This window comes from Martes martes (genome assembly GCF_963455335.1).
Source record: "Martes martes genome assembly, chromosome: 10".
NCBI lineage: Eukaryota > Metazoa > Chordata > Mammalia > Carnivora > Mustelidae > Martes > Martes martes.
In genome coordinates, this window is record NC_137898.1 from 87,472,240 (window position 1) to 87,490,294 (window position 18,055).

An 18,055-nucleotide genomic window follows, 5' to 3' on the forward strand; every position below is an offset into this window, starting at 1 on the left:
TAAGGTTTCCTAAATACTCATTTTATTATTACTTACAATCACAGGAGTGCTACAAAGGAAATGCAACCCAGAGAAACCTTCTGCATCTTTAGTAGAGCATAAGAAAAGATAGGAGGACATTTTTTGTCCATTTCTCCTTTCCCACACCTTTGCTTTATCATCAGGAAAAACCCTCAATGGAAGTGTTCAGATCCCTGGAAGAGAGATTCAGTGAACCACCAAATGCAGACAAATCAGGACAACATGGATCCAAGAAAGGACTCTGACTTGGTGATGAGTCTTCACTGGTCACCTTTTTGCATTAGGAAAACAAGGCAGTATGTCTTCTTGTAACATTCTTAATCAGGGCAACTCCTCTAGTTCTGCTGAGGACTCTGTCCCATTCCTATAGCTGATGCTGCTCCCACCACTTTGGGTCCACCTAGAAGAGCTCAGTCCTTCAGTCTCATCCATGACTCATCTGTAACTTAACAGTCCACAGGAAACCTCTGATTTGAGTTGTACATTAACCATCACGTGTGAACACCAAGTCTGGGTGCTACTCCTGAAACAGGCTTCGAGAGATCAGCATCCTCATCACTTCATTGCTACCTGCAAGAGGGGGGAAGAATGAAGGATTTAGTTGCAGCAAAGTCTGAGAGCTTGGTAAAGCTTAAAGCAAGGAGTTCCAGCCTCATTCAGGGCAGTAGCAGCTATAAACCACAACTGTTGCTTTAACCCTGAGTGGGATGGGATTATCACAGACTTCTCTGCAAAATACAGAAAAATGTCAGGAAGTAAGGAATGAATTTACTCTTTAGAAACACCTCTCCTGGGACAGGGGAAGACAGCCAAGTAGGAAAATGCTGAGCTCACCTCCTCCCATGGACACAGTAAGGCTGAAACTCTGTATAGCACAACTCACTCTGTGAACCTAAACTGTAGCAGAACAGCTATTCCATAGCTAAAGATATAAAGACAAAGTCACATGAGAAGGGTAGGAGGGGCAGAGACTATTGGGAACCAAACCCACAGCACAGTGACCCACAAGCAGGAGCACAGGACCCACAAGCTAGTATGTGGATGTCCTTCCTGAGGAGTGAGAAGTTCAAGTCCCACAGCAGACAGCCCCTGCCCTGGAGATCTTCACTGGGAAGATGAGGCCCCATACTGTCTGGCTTTGAAAATCAGTGGAGCTTAACTCTAGGAGAGCCAGAGGGCTACAGGAAACTGAGACACTACTCGTAAAGGGCCCACACACAGTATCAGTCATTCAGAGCCCAGCACAGAGGCAGCAGTTTGAAAACTGGGTCATACATGAGGGAGGTTTAATGACTAATTTTCAGCTGTGTGCCAGAGGGGCAGGGATCTGTAGGAACTTTCTCTGGGAATGGAAATGTTAGCAAGTGCCATTTTTCTTGTACTCCTACAGCTTAGTTAGCCAGATGCTTTGGGAGCAAGACCTGACACCCACTCTACCTTGCTAGCACTGCTTGTCCCACCCTGGCATTCGCCTGCAGATCTGTTGGGCTCAACACACTCAACTCAGCAGACATCCCTCCAAGCAGGTACTAACCACCATACCTGGCAGGCAACCTCAGTGGGGACCACTGCCTGCCCCCACCCAAAGTCACTGCCGCCCACTAACACACCCACAAGACTCACAGGTAGGCCTTGTAGCCAGCTACCAGCATGCCCACAGTAGTCACAGCCCAGACACAGCAGCATGACACATGCAGACCACACAGGGGACACCCTGGGAGTGCCTGGTTCTAGAGACCAGGAGGGATTGCACTACCGAGCCTCCAAGATGCCTTCCATACAGGACCCGGAGAGTCTGACTTACCTGATACACAAAAACAAAAATGAGGAGACAAGAATATTCTCCAAATGAAAGAACACCTCAGAAAAAGAACTGAACAAAATAGAGATAAGGAATTTACTTGATAAAGTTTCAAAATAATGGTCATAAAGATGCTCAGAGGCCTTGAGAGAGGAGTAGTCTAATTTAGTGAAAATTTCAGCAAAGAGACAGAAAACATAAAACAAAAAACAGCTGCAGAGTATAGTAACTAAAATGAAAAAAATACACTATAGGGAATCAACAGCAGATTACAGGATGCAGAATGGATCAGCAATCTGGAAGACAGAGTAGAATAAAGCACCAAGATGAGCAGCAAAAAGAAAAAAAGAATTTTAAAAAAGGATAGGTTAAGGGACCTCTGGGACAACATCAAGTATACTAACATTTGCACTATTGGGGTCCCTGAAGGAGAAGAGAGAATGAGGCAGAAAACTTATTTAAAGAAATCATGGCTGAAAACTTCCCTACTCTGGGAGAAAAAAGAGACATCTCGTTTCTAGAAGCAGAGTCTCAGACAAGATAAATCAGGAGAGCCATACCATGATATGTGTAGGGGTGTGTGTGTGTGTGTATGGTAAAATTACATATAAAGAGAACTCTTATAAGCAAATAGTTATGTATAAGGGAAAACACCCATAAAGCTATGAGCTGATTTTTTTCAGCAGAAATTTTGTGGCCAGAAGAAAGTGGCATGATGTTATTCAAAGTGCTGAAAGGAAAAAACCCTACAATCAAGAATAGTCTACCTGACAAGGATAGATAAAGAGTTTTCCAGACAGGGGTACCTAGCTGGGTCATCTGTTAAACGTCCAACTCTTGATTTCGACTCAGGTCATGATCGCAGGGTTGTGAGATCGAGCCATGCAGTAGGCTCTGTGCTCAGCACAGAGTCTGCTTGTCCCTCTCCTTCTGCTCCTTCCCCCTCTTTGGGTTCTCTCTTTCTTTCTCTCTTAAATAAATAAATAAATAAAATCTTGAAAAAAAAAAAAGTTTCCCAGGCAAACAAAAGTTAATGGAGCTCATCATCACTATACCAACCTCACAAGAAGTGTTAAAGGACTTACTTTAAGTTGAAAAGAAAAGGCAATAACTAGAAGTAAGCAACTTATAAAAAAAAATTTCACTGGAAAAGCAACATTTAATAGAGGTAGTGGATCAATCACTTACAAAGCTAGTATGAAGGTCAAAAGAAAAGAAAAAGTAATTTTAAAATCACTTATATATAGAAAATTAGTTAAGGGGCTCATAAAATATGATGTCAAATACATAAAATGGGAGGGTGCTAAAAATGTAGTGCTTTTATGTGTTTGAATTTAAGCAACCATCACTTAAAATAGACTGCTATATAATAGGGTGTTATATATGAACTTCATGGTAACCACATATGAAAAACCTGTAAGAGATGTACAAAAAATAAAGAGAAAGGAACCCAAGCATAACACTAAGGTAAGTCATCAATCACAAGGGAAGACAGCAAGAAAAGAAAAAAGAAACTGAATAAAAACAACCAGACAACAATTAACAAAACATAAAGAAGGTAATTACATAATGATAAAAGGATTGATCCAACAAGAGGATATAACGATTATAAATATCTGCACACCCGATCCAATAGCCCTAAGTATATAGAGCAAATACTAACAGACATAAAGAGAGAAACTAACAGTAATACAATAATAGTAGGAAACTTTTAACACCCCACTTACATCAAAGGACAGATTACCCAGACAGAAAATCAGTAAGCAAACAGTGGCTTTGAATGGCATGTTAGAACAGACAGGACTTTAGGACTTCACAGATATATACAGAACATATCCAAAAATGTCAGAATACACATCCTGTTCAGGTGCACTTGGAAGTGCACATTCTCTAAGGTCACATGTAAGGAGACCACAAAACAACTCTCAATACATTTAAGAAGACTGAAATCATATTAAGCATTTTTTTCAACCACAATGGTATAAAACTTGAAATCAATTACAGGAAAAAAATGGTAAAAAACACATGGAAGCTAAACAACGTGCTATTAAACAACAAATGGGTCAACAAAGAAATCAAACAGGAAATAAAAAAATACCATGAGAGAAATGAAAGTGGAAAGACAAGTTCCAAAATCTCTGGGACACAGCAAGTTTAACAAGCAAGTTTATAGTGATACAGGCCTTCTTCAAAAAAATAAGAAAAACTGGGGTACCTAAGTAGTGCAGTCAGTAAAGTTAGGGACATGAGTTCAAGCCCCATATTGGGGGTGGAGCCTACTTAAAAAAAAAGAAAAATCTCAAATGTACAATCTAACTATACACCTGAAGGAATTAGAAAAAAAGAACAAACAAACCCAAAGTTTGCAGAAGGAGGAAATAATAAAGCTCAGGGTGAAATAAATGAAACAGAGACTAAAAAAACAACAGAAAACTTCAGTGAAACCAAGAGCAGGTTCTTTGGAAAGATACACAAAACTGATAAATCTTTAGCCAGCCTTAAAAAAAAAAAGAGAGAGAGAGAGAGAAGTCAAACGAGTAAAATCAGAAATGAAAGAGAAGTTACAACCAATACCACAAAAACATAAAGGATTATAAGAGGTCATCATGAAAAATGATATGCCAAAATGAGAAATGATATGCCAACAAAATGGACAACCTAGAAGAAAGAAACAGATAAATCCCTAGAAACATACAGTTTTCCAAGACTGAAACAGAAAATCTGAACAGACTGATTATGAGTAACAAAGTTGAACTGGCAATCAAAAAACTCTGAACCAGGAAAAGACCAGGACTGGACAGCCACAGAGGGGAATTCTACCAAACATTTAAAGAAGAGTTAATATATTTCCTTCTCAAACTATTTCAACTGTTTAATTACTGTGTTGCCCTCCTGAAACTAATATAATATTGTATGGCAACTATATTTCACATTAAAAAAAAGTACCTACAAAAACACAGAAAAAGCCCCAAAGGACATTTTCTGGATTTACATATAAAAGGAATCCAAAATATTAATTCTGAATGTGGAAACATGAATTTTATTTTTTTTTACTTTTCCTATATTTTATAAGCTTTCAACAATAAATATATCAATTTCTTCTGTAATCAGAAAAGTAAATTTTAAGAGGACAAAAATATTTTCCCTGAAAGATCAACTTCTTGCTTCATTTTTTTTTTTAAAGATTTTATTTATTTATTTGACAGACAGAGATCATAAGTAGGCAGAGAGGCAGGGAGAGAGAGAGGAGGAAGCAGGCTCCCTGCTGAGTAGAGAAGCTGGGCTCAATCCCAGGACCCTGAGATCATGACCTGAGCTGAAGGCAGAGGCTTTAACCCACTGAGCACTCAGGCGCCCCCCTCTTGCTTCATTTTTATAGTCGCTTTTAATGCAAAGAGAGATATGAACCTCCATAAGGAATAAGTAATATCTCAAATAAAATCAAATCTAAAACTGCAGATTTATCCTATAACAAAGTCCACAATGAAACAAAGTGAGACTAGAGCCCCAAATTTTCTGTAAGTGGATGATGGCATGCCCTCAAATAAACGTACCTGGGTTTTACCATTTCTTCTTTACCTACTAAACTTGTCATTCCTAAATGCTGGGTAAGGAAATAACTTTACAAGTAAACACAAAAAAGCCTATGGGGAACTTGAGCACCAGTGACTGAGCTCACTGACATTATTTCAGGGATGAGATCTGCAGAAGAAAGCAACTCTAACTTTTAGAAGCCTGTGATTTGGACGTAACATGTCTCAGAATGTGGTTCCCAGACACCCAGCAGCAGCTTCACTTGAAAAACTTATTAGAGATGCAAAATGCTCAGGCCTAAGTCCCACTGACTCAGCACCTTTGGGTGTGGAGCCCAGCAATCTGTTTTCACAAGCCCTCTGAAAGATTCTGGCGCCTCCTCAGGTTCAAGAATGCTTTGAAAATGGGGGCACCTGGGTGGCTCAGTCGTTAAGCATCTGCCTTCGACTCAGGTCATGATCCCATCAGGGGATAGAGCCCCGCATCGGGCTCCCAGCTCGGCGGGAAGCCTGCTTCTCTCTCTCCCATCCCCCTGCTTGTGTTCCCTCTCTCGTTGTGTGTGTCTCTCTCTCTGTCAAATAAATAAATAAAATCTAAAAAAAAAAAGAAAAAAAAAAGAATGCTTTGAAAATGACAGAGACACCAATGCCCTCAGGTCTTTCCTGTGCGTCCTTGGAAGCAGCCCCACACTGCATCACTGAAGGTCACTTAGATAAGCTTTTGCCCCACGTGGCTCTCCTACCACGTAACCACTTCTGGCTGCCTACGCCAACTGAGAGAGGAGTCATGCAGTTTTAAAACATCCCCACTTTGTGTGGAGAGTGGAAAAGGCCAATGCTCTGAACCAGCCTCCAGCAGTTTACACATATTCCAGCCCAATCCAGGCTATGATTGCCAAAAAAAATACCCATATGATTTAGTTAATTGAAAAATCCATTAGCAATATTGATAGAGATATTATCAATTTATAGAGGTTGCCTGTGATCCAATCAGCTCACATCTGCCCTGTACAGAAGTTTTGAGATCCCTGAGAACCAAGTACTTTATAAAACTAAAGAGTTGTTGTTGAAGTTTTCAAAATGCTTTCCCACATATTACCTGAATTTGAGTGTTCTCTAAAATTTGCAGAGGAAAAAAAGCAGAAATGGAGTGATTCGATAGCTTACTCATGGTGACAAAGCAGAGCCTCCGGACTCCCAAGCTAGTGCTCTGTATGGCATCCACAAACACCTCCAGAGCGGGGTCAGGAGAAAGAGGAAGGAGAAAGGCAAAAGACAACAGGGCCCGACGGAACCCTCAGAACCAGTCAGCGGGACAGACAGGCTGGGGGAAGTGGTGATCCTATAAGCATTCTGGAGAACAGCTCTGGCAATTTTTACCTTCTAGGATTTGATGGACCCTGGAGTCCCGCACATACTGCTGAACAGCATAGTCCTTCATGTAGCCATAGCCTCCATGCATCTGTAAAGCCTGGTTGCAGATCTTCAGGGAGACAGGGATTAGACATCTTTGACTAGGGGAAGACTGTGGAACATAAGGCTTTTCTTTCTACCCCAGCCCCCAATCTGGCAGCCTGCTGTAAACTAGTATGAGGAAGATAACGAGCCAAGCCCAAAGAGGGGCTCCGTATTCTGTGTGGTTAGACAACATGGAAAGTTTACCTACTAAACTTGTCAGTTCCCACCAGGCAAGCAACTCGGAGAGCTCTGCCTTTCTTGCTTTATTATCTGCAGGGGACAAGCCTCCCACAAGCACTTTGGATGGGATCACATGAACTTCCTATGATGCCATCTAGTGACACTGTAGCCTCATGTGGAAATAGTTCTGCCTTTGACATTTTAAGCACAGCCTAGTGCTAAATTTGAGCACGAGGGATGGGGCTGCGCCAAACCTTCTTCCAAAGGTAGTGTCTCATCTAGAACACAACAGAATGACAGTGACAGAATTGAGTGTGTAATGGCACAGAGAAGGTAAAAAGTCAGTTCTGAGAGCTCCCAAGCAGGCCTCTCATGAGTTCATTTATATCCTTAAGCCCCAAGGTGATCTCTGCAGCACCCCAGGAGTAGACTAATGGCTCTTAATATCCCTGGACCTATCAGTTGCTCCTTGTCCACCCAAGACAGCCAGAGGGCATCAGCACGCACAGCAAAGCATTCATCCGTAGCGAAGAGCTTGGCCATGGAGCACAGGGCCACTGCATCTTCCCGTTCCTCTTGGAGAGCCACTGCTGCGTTGCGGATTATCAGCCTTGAGGCCACCAGCCTTGTTGCCATATCAGCCAGTTTGAATTGTAGGTACTACAGCAACAGGGGAGAAGAGAACCAGACAAGATACACAGGCTTAGACCAGCACTGATCTGGGACCCTCTATAAGACATCTCTCATGAGGTACCTTTTCTAACTGACCCCACGCTTCAAAGACCCTGCCTCTTCTACAAAGAAAATGTACTGCCTTGTGAGTTCCAAGCCTACTTTGCCCTCCTGAAAAAGATTACTGATAAAATCAGAACACAAGTTCTAAGATGGGGGCAGAACTCCAGTGAAAACTCATAGCCTCACCCTCCAAGAGAATATGGGCCACAGAGCAGGTCTCATGCAGCATGGAAAGCAGATGCAGGGGCCTCTGGGAAATTACCTGGTTATTGGCCAGAGGCTCTCCAAACTGTTTCCGAACACTGAGGTGGTCTCGGGTGAGGATGACTGAAGCATGAGCAGCTCCTAGAGAACAGGAAGCTGGAAAGGAAGAGTGTGAACATTTCAACTGAGCCAGGACAGTGCTGCCTGCCCCAGCCTGGCTGCCTCCCTGCCCCATCCTGCTGTGTTCTCACCAACATTGATCCTCCCTCCATTCAGTCCTTTCATGGCAATGATGAAGCCCTGTCCTTCATTTCCAATTCTGTTGGCAACGGGCACTGCACAATCTTCAAAGATCACGGCGCGGGTTGGCTGTGAATTCCACCCCACCTGGCAAAAATCAGGGACTATATGGCTGCCCAACAGGGTGGCATTCAGCTTACAAACCCTTACAAGCCCTTGCCTACCTGTCCAATTTCATCCCACTCTGTTCTCTTCTTTGCTCACTACCTTAGGGCCAAACTGAACTTTTTTTTTTGGTTTCCCAAACAGGCCATCTACTATTGTCTCTGCCCAGAATTCTTTTTTTTTTTTTAAAGATTTTATTTATTTATTTGACAGACAGAGATCACAAGTAGGCAGAGAGGCAGGCAGAGAGGGGGGGGAGGCAGGCTCCTGCTGAGCAGAGAGCCCGATGCGGGGCTCGATCCCAGGACCCTGGGATCACGACCTGAGCCGAAGGCAGAGGCTTTAACCCACTGAGCCACCCAGGCGCCCCTCTGCCCAGAATTCTTAAGTTGTTTCTTCTAATACTCTGGATCTCATCTCAAAATTCATGACTTCTGAGAGCCCAGACGTATCACAGAAGTTTCAAGCTCTCTTCACTGTTTTATCAACCTGTTTTATCCCTTCTATAGTACAGAGCACTACCAGAAGGTACCCTGCTTATGTATGTGTCTGCTGCCTGTCCCTACTTGCTGACAGGTAATCTCTATGAGGGCAGAGCTTTGTCTTTGTTCACTATCCTACCTCTACTGTTTACAAATGCTTGGCACATAGTGGGCACTCACCAGCTGTCGAATGAATACACAGGTATCCTTCCAAATTTCCCTTACATAAAAAAATATATAAAGCAAAACCAAGAATTAAAAAAGAAAGATAAAAGTATACACTTAAAAGTGAGAGAAAACAGAAACTGAAAGGAAGAAAAGATACACTTTGTTTCTGGAACTTATTTGCAATTTTTCTCTAGGCACGAAACTTGACAGCTTTGGTGTTCTGTCAACAGATGTCACAGACACTGTGGTAGATACCACCTATGTGTGTTGAAATAATCATCACTGCCTTTATAAGCACCAACAACCTAAATCAGTGTAACTTGATCCTATAAAATTATGTGTCAGACTATGTAAGTCTGTCCCTGTTGTATGACCCAAAGCAGACATTTCTAGAATTAAGATATTCTACAGCTATGTATCTTACATAACACATACACAACTTACATACTACAATCACAGCTTATACATCTTACACAGATAAAACAACGTATGTCTTATGAATTCAAATAAGGCTAGGGGTGACTTTTGTATCCTCCACCCCAGGAGCCAGCATCATGCTTTGCACATAGTAGGAATCTAGTAAAAACCTACTATACTATAGATGAAAAGAGGCACTACAACCTCTAACTCTTTGGCAGTTTATAAAATATCAGGAAAGCTCATGAGGGGAAACATGGAAACCCTAGGAACTACAAAAGGAAAAGTATAGGGGCGCCTGGGTGGCTCAGTGGGTTAAGCCTTTGCCTTCGGCTCAGGTCATGGTCTCAGGGTCCTGAGACGGAGCCCTGCATCAGGCTCTCTGCTCAGCAGGGAGCCTGCTTCCCTCTGTGTCTCTGCCTGCCTCTCTGCCTGCTTGTGATCTCTCTCTCTCTGTCCAATAAATAAATAAAATCTTTTTTTAAAAAAAGGAGAAGTATAATTAGGGGTCATTTCATTACCTGACTTCTCCCCCAGAATCCTAACTATAACAGTACATAGTGGGGGGAGATGACTATTCTGGTCCCCTGGCCTAACAAGTCTGAATGGGTCTCATCTTCCCACAAGCTACAGCTATGGAATCATATGTCTACTATTCATGGTCTGGCTATGGGATTGCTATGTCCTAGGACTGTCTTTTCAAAGCACCTGTAGAAACACTCTCCCTTTTTATTACTGAAACACGATTATCTCCAATGAGTTTTATTTTTATTTAAAGATGAAAAGTAGCCCATATGCTTTTCATCCCTAAGACTTATAGTCACCACCAGATCTGTAAGTATTTCTTCCTGGGATAAAAGAATGTGCCAAAATAAGAAGCTGGATAAGAAATACAGGCCAAAAGTGAAGGTGGGACAGATGTCCAAGAAATCTCTCATGCTAAAAAGCAGGCAGCTGATCAACTTACTGGGGCACTCTGCCATTTTGCCAGTGGTGTGATATTTCCTCAGCCATGCCCTAGTCTATTCCATATGGTCCTGTTGAAATCCTAATAGAAACAACTGTGTCCAAGTCAAGTTAGCAAGTATGTTACCTATTCCCTAAAACAGAACAGAGGTTGGTCTGGCAGGTGCCAGACTCTTGAATTGTTTGAACTTGCATTATTTTGTGTCCAAGAGCCACTCACCTTTTTTTCCTTCTTGCCAAAACTGAGGCCAGGGGTTCCTTTCTCCACAATTATACAGGAGATGCCTTTGGGGCCTGGTCCTCCTGTTCGGCACATTACCACATAGATGTCTGATTCACCTCCACCACTGATGAAGGCCTGGGGATTGCAGAGGGGGTGTACAGGGTTAAGGAAACACATCGGTCCCTGGAGCCTAACACCTGGGAAAACAATCAGAGTCCTCCTGACAGTAAGACACCAAGAGGCATGATGGTACAGAGGGGTAAAGGAGGGGTAAAAAGAACCTGTGCTGACTGGGGAATTGGGAATCTAGCTGATGAGACTATAAAAAGGACAGACAAAAATGAGCAAGATTATCTGGACTCAGATCAGAAAATCGAGAAAGTGAAGGTAAATAAAGGGAAATAGGTCAGAGGTTCTCTACCCAATGTGTAAAACTCCTAGGAAATACTAATTTGTAGATAACAAGGATCCAGGTGATGTCAGCAGAAAGGTGGGAACAATCTCCAAGGTGTTCTGTAAGGTGGGCATGCTGGTACCTTGGAGCCATTGAGGATGTAATGATCTCCTTGTCGTTTCGCAGAGGTCAAAAGGGAGGCAGCATCACTGCCACTTCCTGAGGCAGGGATCAAAAGGAAGCAGAGAAGGTGGGAGAGAAAGTCAGTGAAGGTAAGGGGTCCCCAGCACAGTTCCACTTCCAAGGAAATCTTCCCTTATAACCAGCAGCTCAGTGTTTCATACTTCAAAATGCAGATAGCCAGAGGAACTCTCTGTATTTGGTGAAAACTGTGGACAGCAATTAGACCATTTTCCATCTCCCAACACACTGAGTAAAAGGAGGCTCCCACCTGCAGCCTGGAGAGACTCTGCCCTAGAGCACTCTTAGGCCTGTGAGATCAGGCCATGGGAATGTGTTACTCTGCAACCCAGCTTCGTGGCAGACGTGTGTCAGTGGGATGAGAGAGTGCTCCGTGACTTCACCTGAGCAGCACCCCCACTACGTCTCGCTGGTGGTGTGGCAAACCCACCTGGTTCAGTGAGGCAATAGGAAGCAAACTTCTCCATGGTACAGAGCGGTGGGCAAAATTTGTGCCTCTGTTCCTCATTTCCAAAGGTATCAATCATCCAGGCACACATGCTGATATACCAAGAAGAAAAGACAATGATAGAGCTAATATGGAGAAAAGGAAATCTGAGGGGGGAAGGGATGGGGCAAGAGAAGACAAGCAGCCAAGCAGGAAGAGAGAGTGGGAAGAGGAAAGTCACCACTGAGAAGATTCGGCTTTAAAGGAAAGGCCTGGGTTAAAACATATTCATGGAACCTGTACTACCCAGAGATAAGCAGGGCCAAAGTGCTTCTCACTTGGATGTTCATGCTATTTTTAGGTTAAATGAGTTCCCTAAAAATCAAAGAGTTATATGTACTTTGACAAATTCCTGGGGGGCTTCATCTTTGGGTTGAGGAAGATGGGAACAGGGCCCTGACCACTCTCCTGGAGAAGTCTGTTTGCTTCTAGCTCAATCTAGGATTTGTGAGAAGGCAGACAGACCTCATTTGCTAAGCAACATACATATAAGATGACAGATTCAAGTCTGAGAGGCAGCAGCAGACCTAGAATGAACTTTTTCTTTTTTTGAGAGAGAGAGTGAGTGAGTGCATGTGTTCATGAGTAAGGGGGGGGAGTAGAGATAGAGGGAGAGAGAGAGAATCCCAAATAGGCTCCATGCCCAGTGTGGAGTCCGACATGGGGCTCAATCCCACAACCCTGAGATCATGACCCTTTATAGTCTGGTTCCTCAATGGCAATCAACTTGAAAAGATGAACTTTTCCCTATTTATCTGAAATTTCCCAGTCAACCTGATGAGTACTTCACTGTGCTCGTCAAGCTCTGGCACTCACTTGTGGATACTTATATAGGCTGTGGTGCTGGTGCAGCCTGTCGCCAAGGCCTCAAAGATGACAGATGTATCGAGCCGTGACAGTCCAGACCCACCTACATCTGTTCGTACATAGACTCCCCCAAAGCCGAGCTGAGCAGCTTTCCGCATTGCATCCACTGGGAACAACTCCTACATAGAAAAAGAGAACAGGGTCATCAGTAAGGGATTCATAGACGGACTTTTCTTCAAAGGGCACAATGAGGGATTAAGAGGTTTGCATTTGGGAATGTGTATATCCTACATTAACTCAACAGGCTCTTTGTTATCTAGAGTAGCAGTTAAAATGCATTCTATAAGCACTGGTTTTCTAGCATTAAAGTTCCTTTTAATTATCAGCAGAACTGCCTTGGTTTTAAGAGTGTCCAAATCTATGCACAATTAAAAAAATAAACAAAAAACTAGTCCCTACAAGATGAGGGAAGGAATCACATTACCACTACTCTCATTTGCATTAAGAGTTGTGCAAGGAGAATAAACACAGAACAGTCAGGACTACAAGGGGACGAAGACAGGGTGACTACAGGGGGCATGTGCTGGAATGTCTAGCCACAAGGAAAACTCCCACCTTCTGGTCCCACTCTGCCATATTTGGAGCCATCTCCCGGGTAGCAAAGTCAAAGGCCACTTTCTGAAATTCTTTCTGCTCTTCATTCAGTCCCACGGAAGCTGTGAGTAAGATTGCATATACTCAGTGCCAGGACAGGGGTCAGGGAAGAGTAGTACCAATATCAAGAGGCGTGCAGTTGAGACAGGGACATGCTGTAGCATTTCTCTTATGCAGTATAACCTTTAACATCCATAGAATGGCCTTGCCCACCATTAATATATGATATATTATCTGATGATAATATCTGATATACTATCTTTTCCCTTCTTTCCTCCCCAGTGGATCGGCTGGCTTCATTTACCTCCCAATTGCTTATTCTTTCAGTACCCTTATTTATCCCTTCCTCCTCATAAATCCACATTAAAAAACAGTAAACATACACTGACCCTCAAATTATAGTAAACATTTTTTTTCCTTTAGGATGTCCTACCTTTTCTGTATTAGTATCCTGGGAAAATCTGTCCTATCTATGAATCTGCATAACTGTCTGTTTCAACATATTCATTTTAAAAGATCAATAGGAGGGGCACCTGGGTGGCTCAGTTGGTTAAGCATCTGCCTTTGGCTCAGGTCATGATCCCAGGGTCCTGGGATCGAGTCCCACGTCGGGCTCCATGCTCAGTGGGAGCCTGCTTCTCCCTTTCCTCCTGGCTTATGCTCTCTCTCCCTATTTCTGTTCTCTCTCTCTCTCAAATAAACAAATTAAAAAAAAAAAGATCAATAGGAAAAGGAAGATATGTGTACTTTGGTTTACCTTCAAATTAAGGGAAAGATCCTCTAATAAGGCTATGCATTTGGCAAATCCCAGACATTCACTGATAACACTGATGATAAAAAAAAAAAAAAAGTCTTCCAGTGTTGAAAACATGGTTAAGGCCCTACTATATCTGTTTTTAGCCAATGGATTCAGCATACTCAGAACATTTTCTATCATAAACTATCAGTGATGTGACTTTGGGTAATTCCTTCACTTTTGGGTTTGCGATACTTAAAAGCTAAGGACAAAGAAGTGACTGACATCAACAGATACATAGTGTGGCCTCATTAGGAGAAGTTTCTCTAGAACTTTAAACACCTAATGAAAGACTACACCAAAGTAGTCCTTTATCAGAGGTGATATTCTTCAGGAGAAAGAGAACTATATCTACCAACATAAACAGAATGACTACCAATTCACAATATCATTACTTCATACATTTTCTTTAAATAGCCAGTTCCTCAAATGACACGAACACCATTTTTTACAGATTTTAAAAAAAACTGCAGAGAGTAAGATCACACTGAATTAGAAAGCAGACATCCAAGTCAACTAGCTAATTAAGTAAGGTATAAAATATTTTTCTTATTCTGCAGTGATGCAGACTTCCAGCTAGCAGCAGGCCAGAGCTGAAAGTAAACAGCCTAGGCAAAACTCCCGTGAAAACCAACTTTTGGCAATAGTATAGCGAATTCAGAAAAGATGGGACAACAAATCCTGGGAATATACATCAGGATCAGCAACCTACACAGAGTGACTCAGACTTACATTGTTCATATTTATGTCTCTTTTGTTGTCTCTTACTACTGTCATTTTGAAAGGACAACCTGCTGCAGGCGTGTAAGAAAAAATAGAGTGTCCGCCTATTCTTTTCCAAGTGAAGCCCTGAGGTACAATATAGGGTAGAAGGAAGAAGTGCAAGGCTCTGTATTACCTACTCAGGTTTCATCCTTTAGTGCTAAAGGTGTGGTCATTATGGGGTGATGCTAAAGAGCATTAAAGTAAGACTATGGAGCCACACTTAATAAGAATTTATTTCAGTGCCTAATAGTGATGCATAAGCCTTCCATTAGAGAAGAAGAGCAGGCTGCAGAGTCAGTTTCTTTAGGGCAGGCATAGGCAGCAGTAATGGCTGGCTATGTGAGCCAGGAGAAAGCAGTCGGTCTCTATTGGAGAATCTCAGAAAGGAATACTTATAAGGATTAGAGATTAGGCTACTTTGAGAAGCCTAGATAGAGCAGAAATTTACGTTGGTTGTTACTCACAGGAATATGGTCAGGAATAAACAATTCATGGCTCTTGACTGAGAGGTCATTCATTTGTTTGCAGAAGTCTTGCAGAAATGCCCTTGTAGATCATAGCTTAAAGACCATTCACAAAAGAATATTTATTGAATGTCTACTATGGAACAGTACTGGGGTTACAAAAATGAATATAGTCCATTCACACAAAGGATAACATAAATGGTGATAATGTAAATCTTATAGTATAGGGCGCCTGGGTGGCTCAGTGGGTTAAAGCCTCTGCCTTCGGCTCAGGTTATGTTCCCAGAGTCCTGGGATCAAGCCCCGCATCAGGCTCTCTGCTCGGCAGGGAACCTACTTCCTCCTCTCTCTCTGCCTACTTGTGTCTGTCAAATAAATAAATCTTATAGTATAAAGAGAAGTGCTACAGAATTTCAGTCCCAGCAAAGAGCTCAATAAACATTTACTATTATTATTATTATTAGAGTAAAACAAGTAGGTCAAGAAACAAAATGTTTTAAGAAATAGGTTTGAATTGTATCCTAAATAAACATCAGGGAACAACTGTATGAAAATCTTATGTGCAAATATATACAACATAATTACACGTTTTGAAATACAATATCCAACCCACTTTTTGATAAAGGAATACCAATAAAATGAGAGCACTACTTGGCAGAAAAAAGTGGAAAAGGCAAGTTAAAAAGCAAATTATACATAAGAAAGCATGGTAACTAAGTAAAAACACCTGAGATCCCAGAATACATTAAAAACAAACAAAACAAAAACCAGACTTAAGGAAGTTGGACAGAGTTACTAGCCGAGTTCCAGAAGCCAACACATAGTAAACTGTAAAATGGCAAAGCTAAATAGAAAAAGGGCCTGGAGCTCTTGAGTGGCTCAGTCCATTAAGCATGTGACTCTTGATTTCGGCTCAGGTCATGGTCTCAGGGTCATGAGATCCAGCCTGGGATGAGCTCTGCCCTTGGAGCGGAGTTTGCTTAAGATTTTCTCTTTCCCAGATGCAGATAAAGGGGAACGCTCTTACACTGTTGGTGGGAATGCAAGCTGGTGCAACCACTCTGGTAAACAGTATAGAGGTTCCTCAAAAAACTGAAAACAGAGCTACCCTATGGCCCAGCAATTCCACTACTGGTAAATACCCCAAAGATACAAATGTAGTGATCCAAAGGGGAACCTGTACCCCAATGTTTATAGCAGCAATGTCCGCAATAGCTAAACTACGGAGAGAGCCCAGATGTCTATCCACAAATAGATGTGGTGTATACATATATACAATGCAACACTACTCAGCCACACACGCACACAAAATCTTGCTATTTGCAACAATGTGGGTGGAACTAAAGGGTATTATGCAAAATGAAATAAGTCAATCAGAGAAAGACAATTATCATATCCTCTGATATGTGGAATTTAAGAAACAAAGGATCATAGGGAAAGATAGGAAAAAAATAAAACTAGAGGAAATCAGAGAGGGAGACAAACTATAAGAAACTCTTAATCATAGGAAATAAACTGAGGGTTGCTCCAGGGGAGGGACATGGGGGAATGGGGTAACTGGGTGAAGGATTAAGGAGGCATATGATGTAATGAGCACTGGGTGTTATGTAAGACTGACCTCTACCTAGGAAACTAATAATAAATTATTTGTTAATTAATTGAATTTAAGTTAAAAAATTTTTTGCCCTGGGGCGCCTGGGTGGCTCAGTGGGTTAAAGCCTCTGCCTTCGGCTCGGGTCATGATCTCAGGGTCCTGGGATCGAGCCCCACATCGGGCTCTCTGCTCAGCAGGGAGCCTGCTTCCTCCTCTCTCTCTGCCTGCCTTTCTGCCTACTTGTGATCTCCATCTGTCAAATAAATAAATAAAATCTTTAAAAAAAAATTTTTTTTTGCCCTTCTCCGCTCCCCCTCCCCCACCACCACATGCCTGTACATGCACACACATACTCACTATCTCAAGGAGAAAAAAAAAAAGGAAAGAAAGTGGGCCCAAATGAGATAAGGAAACCCTTGATTGTATTACAACCTAAGTGTAAGCAACAGGCAAAAACAAAACAAAAACTCTAAATAATATAAGAATCTTAAATGCATCCAAAGTAGAAACCTAACTAGAGAATCAACAGTTCTATTTGAGAATCTTGGTGTTTCAAAGAATGCTTGTGACATTGCAGCAAAGTGTAGTGGAAGAACACTAGACAAGCAATCAGGTGTTTGAGCTCTGGTTCTGATGTTATTAAATGTATTAAATGTACAACTTTCAGTAAGTCAACTACCTCAATCCACTTCAGTTATCCCATTGTAAAATGAGGCGGCTGCATTAGACACTGAGTAAATTTCTTCATCTGTAGGATGAGGGAAGTATACATAATGATGAATATATATAACATATAATAAGTAAAATACAAATCATAATTCTCTTAAAAATCATTTCTCACTTATTAAAATATGCAATGAAACAAATGTTTGTCAATCACTCCCATTAATTTTATATTCTAGTATGTAGAATGATACATTGAAAGGGTAGTTTCCTTTCATTTTACTAATTAAGAGGTACTTTATTTTAAAAAGGTGTAAAAGTACCTCACTGGCTCAAACTACACAAGCAGCTGCTAGAAATATTGTAGCCTATGTAACCTATTTGTTATTTAGTATTTAATATTAACCTATTAAATATTTAATACATTTGTTACCAGAACAACTCCTTATTTGCATTGTTATCAGCAAGGGTGACCTTGTTTACCTAATTCCAATTGCTAGAACGGGCAGCACCTTGTGAAGGAGTTTTAGGACAGGGAGAGGAAAACGGTATTCTATCCTAGTGTATGTCAGAGATCTGGGTGTCAATCAAGGGGATTCATACCAAATCTGTCATAAAGAAAAGCGACATTTATTAA

The 18,055-nt window shown here is 41.7% G+C and overlaps 1 protein-coding gene across 2 annotated transcripts in view; it reads right to left on the reverse strand.

Annotated features, from left to right (window-relative positions):
- Positions 1 to 18,055, reverse strand: part of ACAD8 (acyl-CoA dehydrogenase family member 8) — a 19,201-nt gene continuing 1,146 nt past the window's right edge. Inside the window, exons 1-11 of one of the 2 annotated variants that reach the window (XM_080817029.1) lie at positions 13,670 to 14,591; positions 13,098 to 13,198; positions 12,492 to 12,661; positions 11,619 to 11,728; positions 11,130 to 11,206; positions 10,591 to 10,728; positions 8,184 to 8,319; positions 7,991 to 8,088; positions 7,501 to 7,653; positions 6,736 to 6,838; positions 1 to 591 (exon numbers count right to left, since the gene is read on the reverse strand). In XM_080817029.1, the coding sequence (XP_080673155.1) occupies positions 539 to 591; positions 6,736 to 6,838; positions 7,501 to 7,653; positions 7,991 to 8,088; positions 8,184 to 8,319; positions 10,591 to 10,728; positions 11,130 to 11,206; positions 11,619 to 11,728; positions 12,492 to 12,661; positions 13,098 to 13,198; positions 13,670 to 13,694 (1,164 nt within the window). In that variant the 5' untranslated portion in view covers positions 13,695 to 14,591 and the 3' untranslated portion in view covers positions 1 to 538. Of the gene's footprint in view, positions 592 to 6,735; positions 6,839 to 7,500; positions 7,654 to 7,990; positions 8,089 to 8,183; positions 8,320 to 10,590; positions 10,729 to 11,129; positions 11,207 to 11,618; positions 11,729 to 12,491; positions 12,662 to 13,097; positions 13,199 to 13,669; positions 14,592 to 18,055 lie in introns of those variants that run through there. The other variant, XM_080817028.1, reaches the window with a different exon arrangement.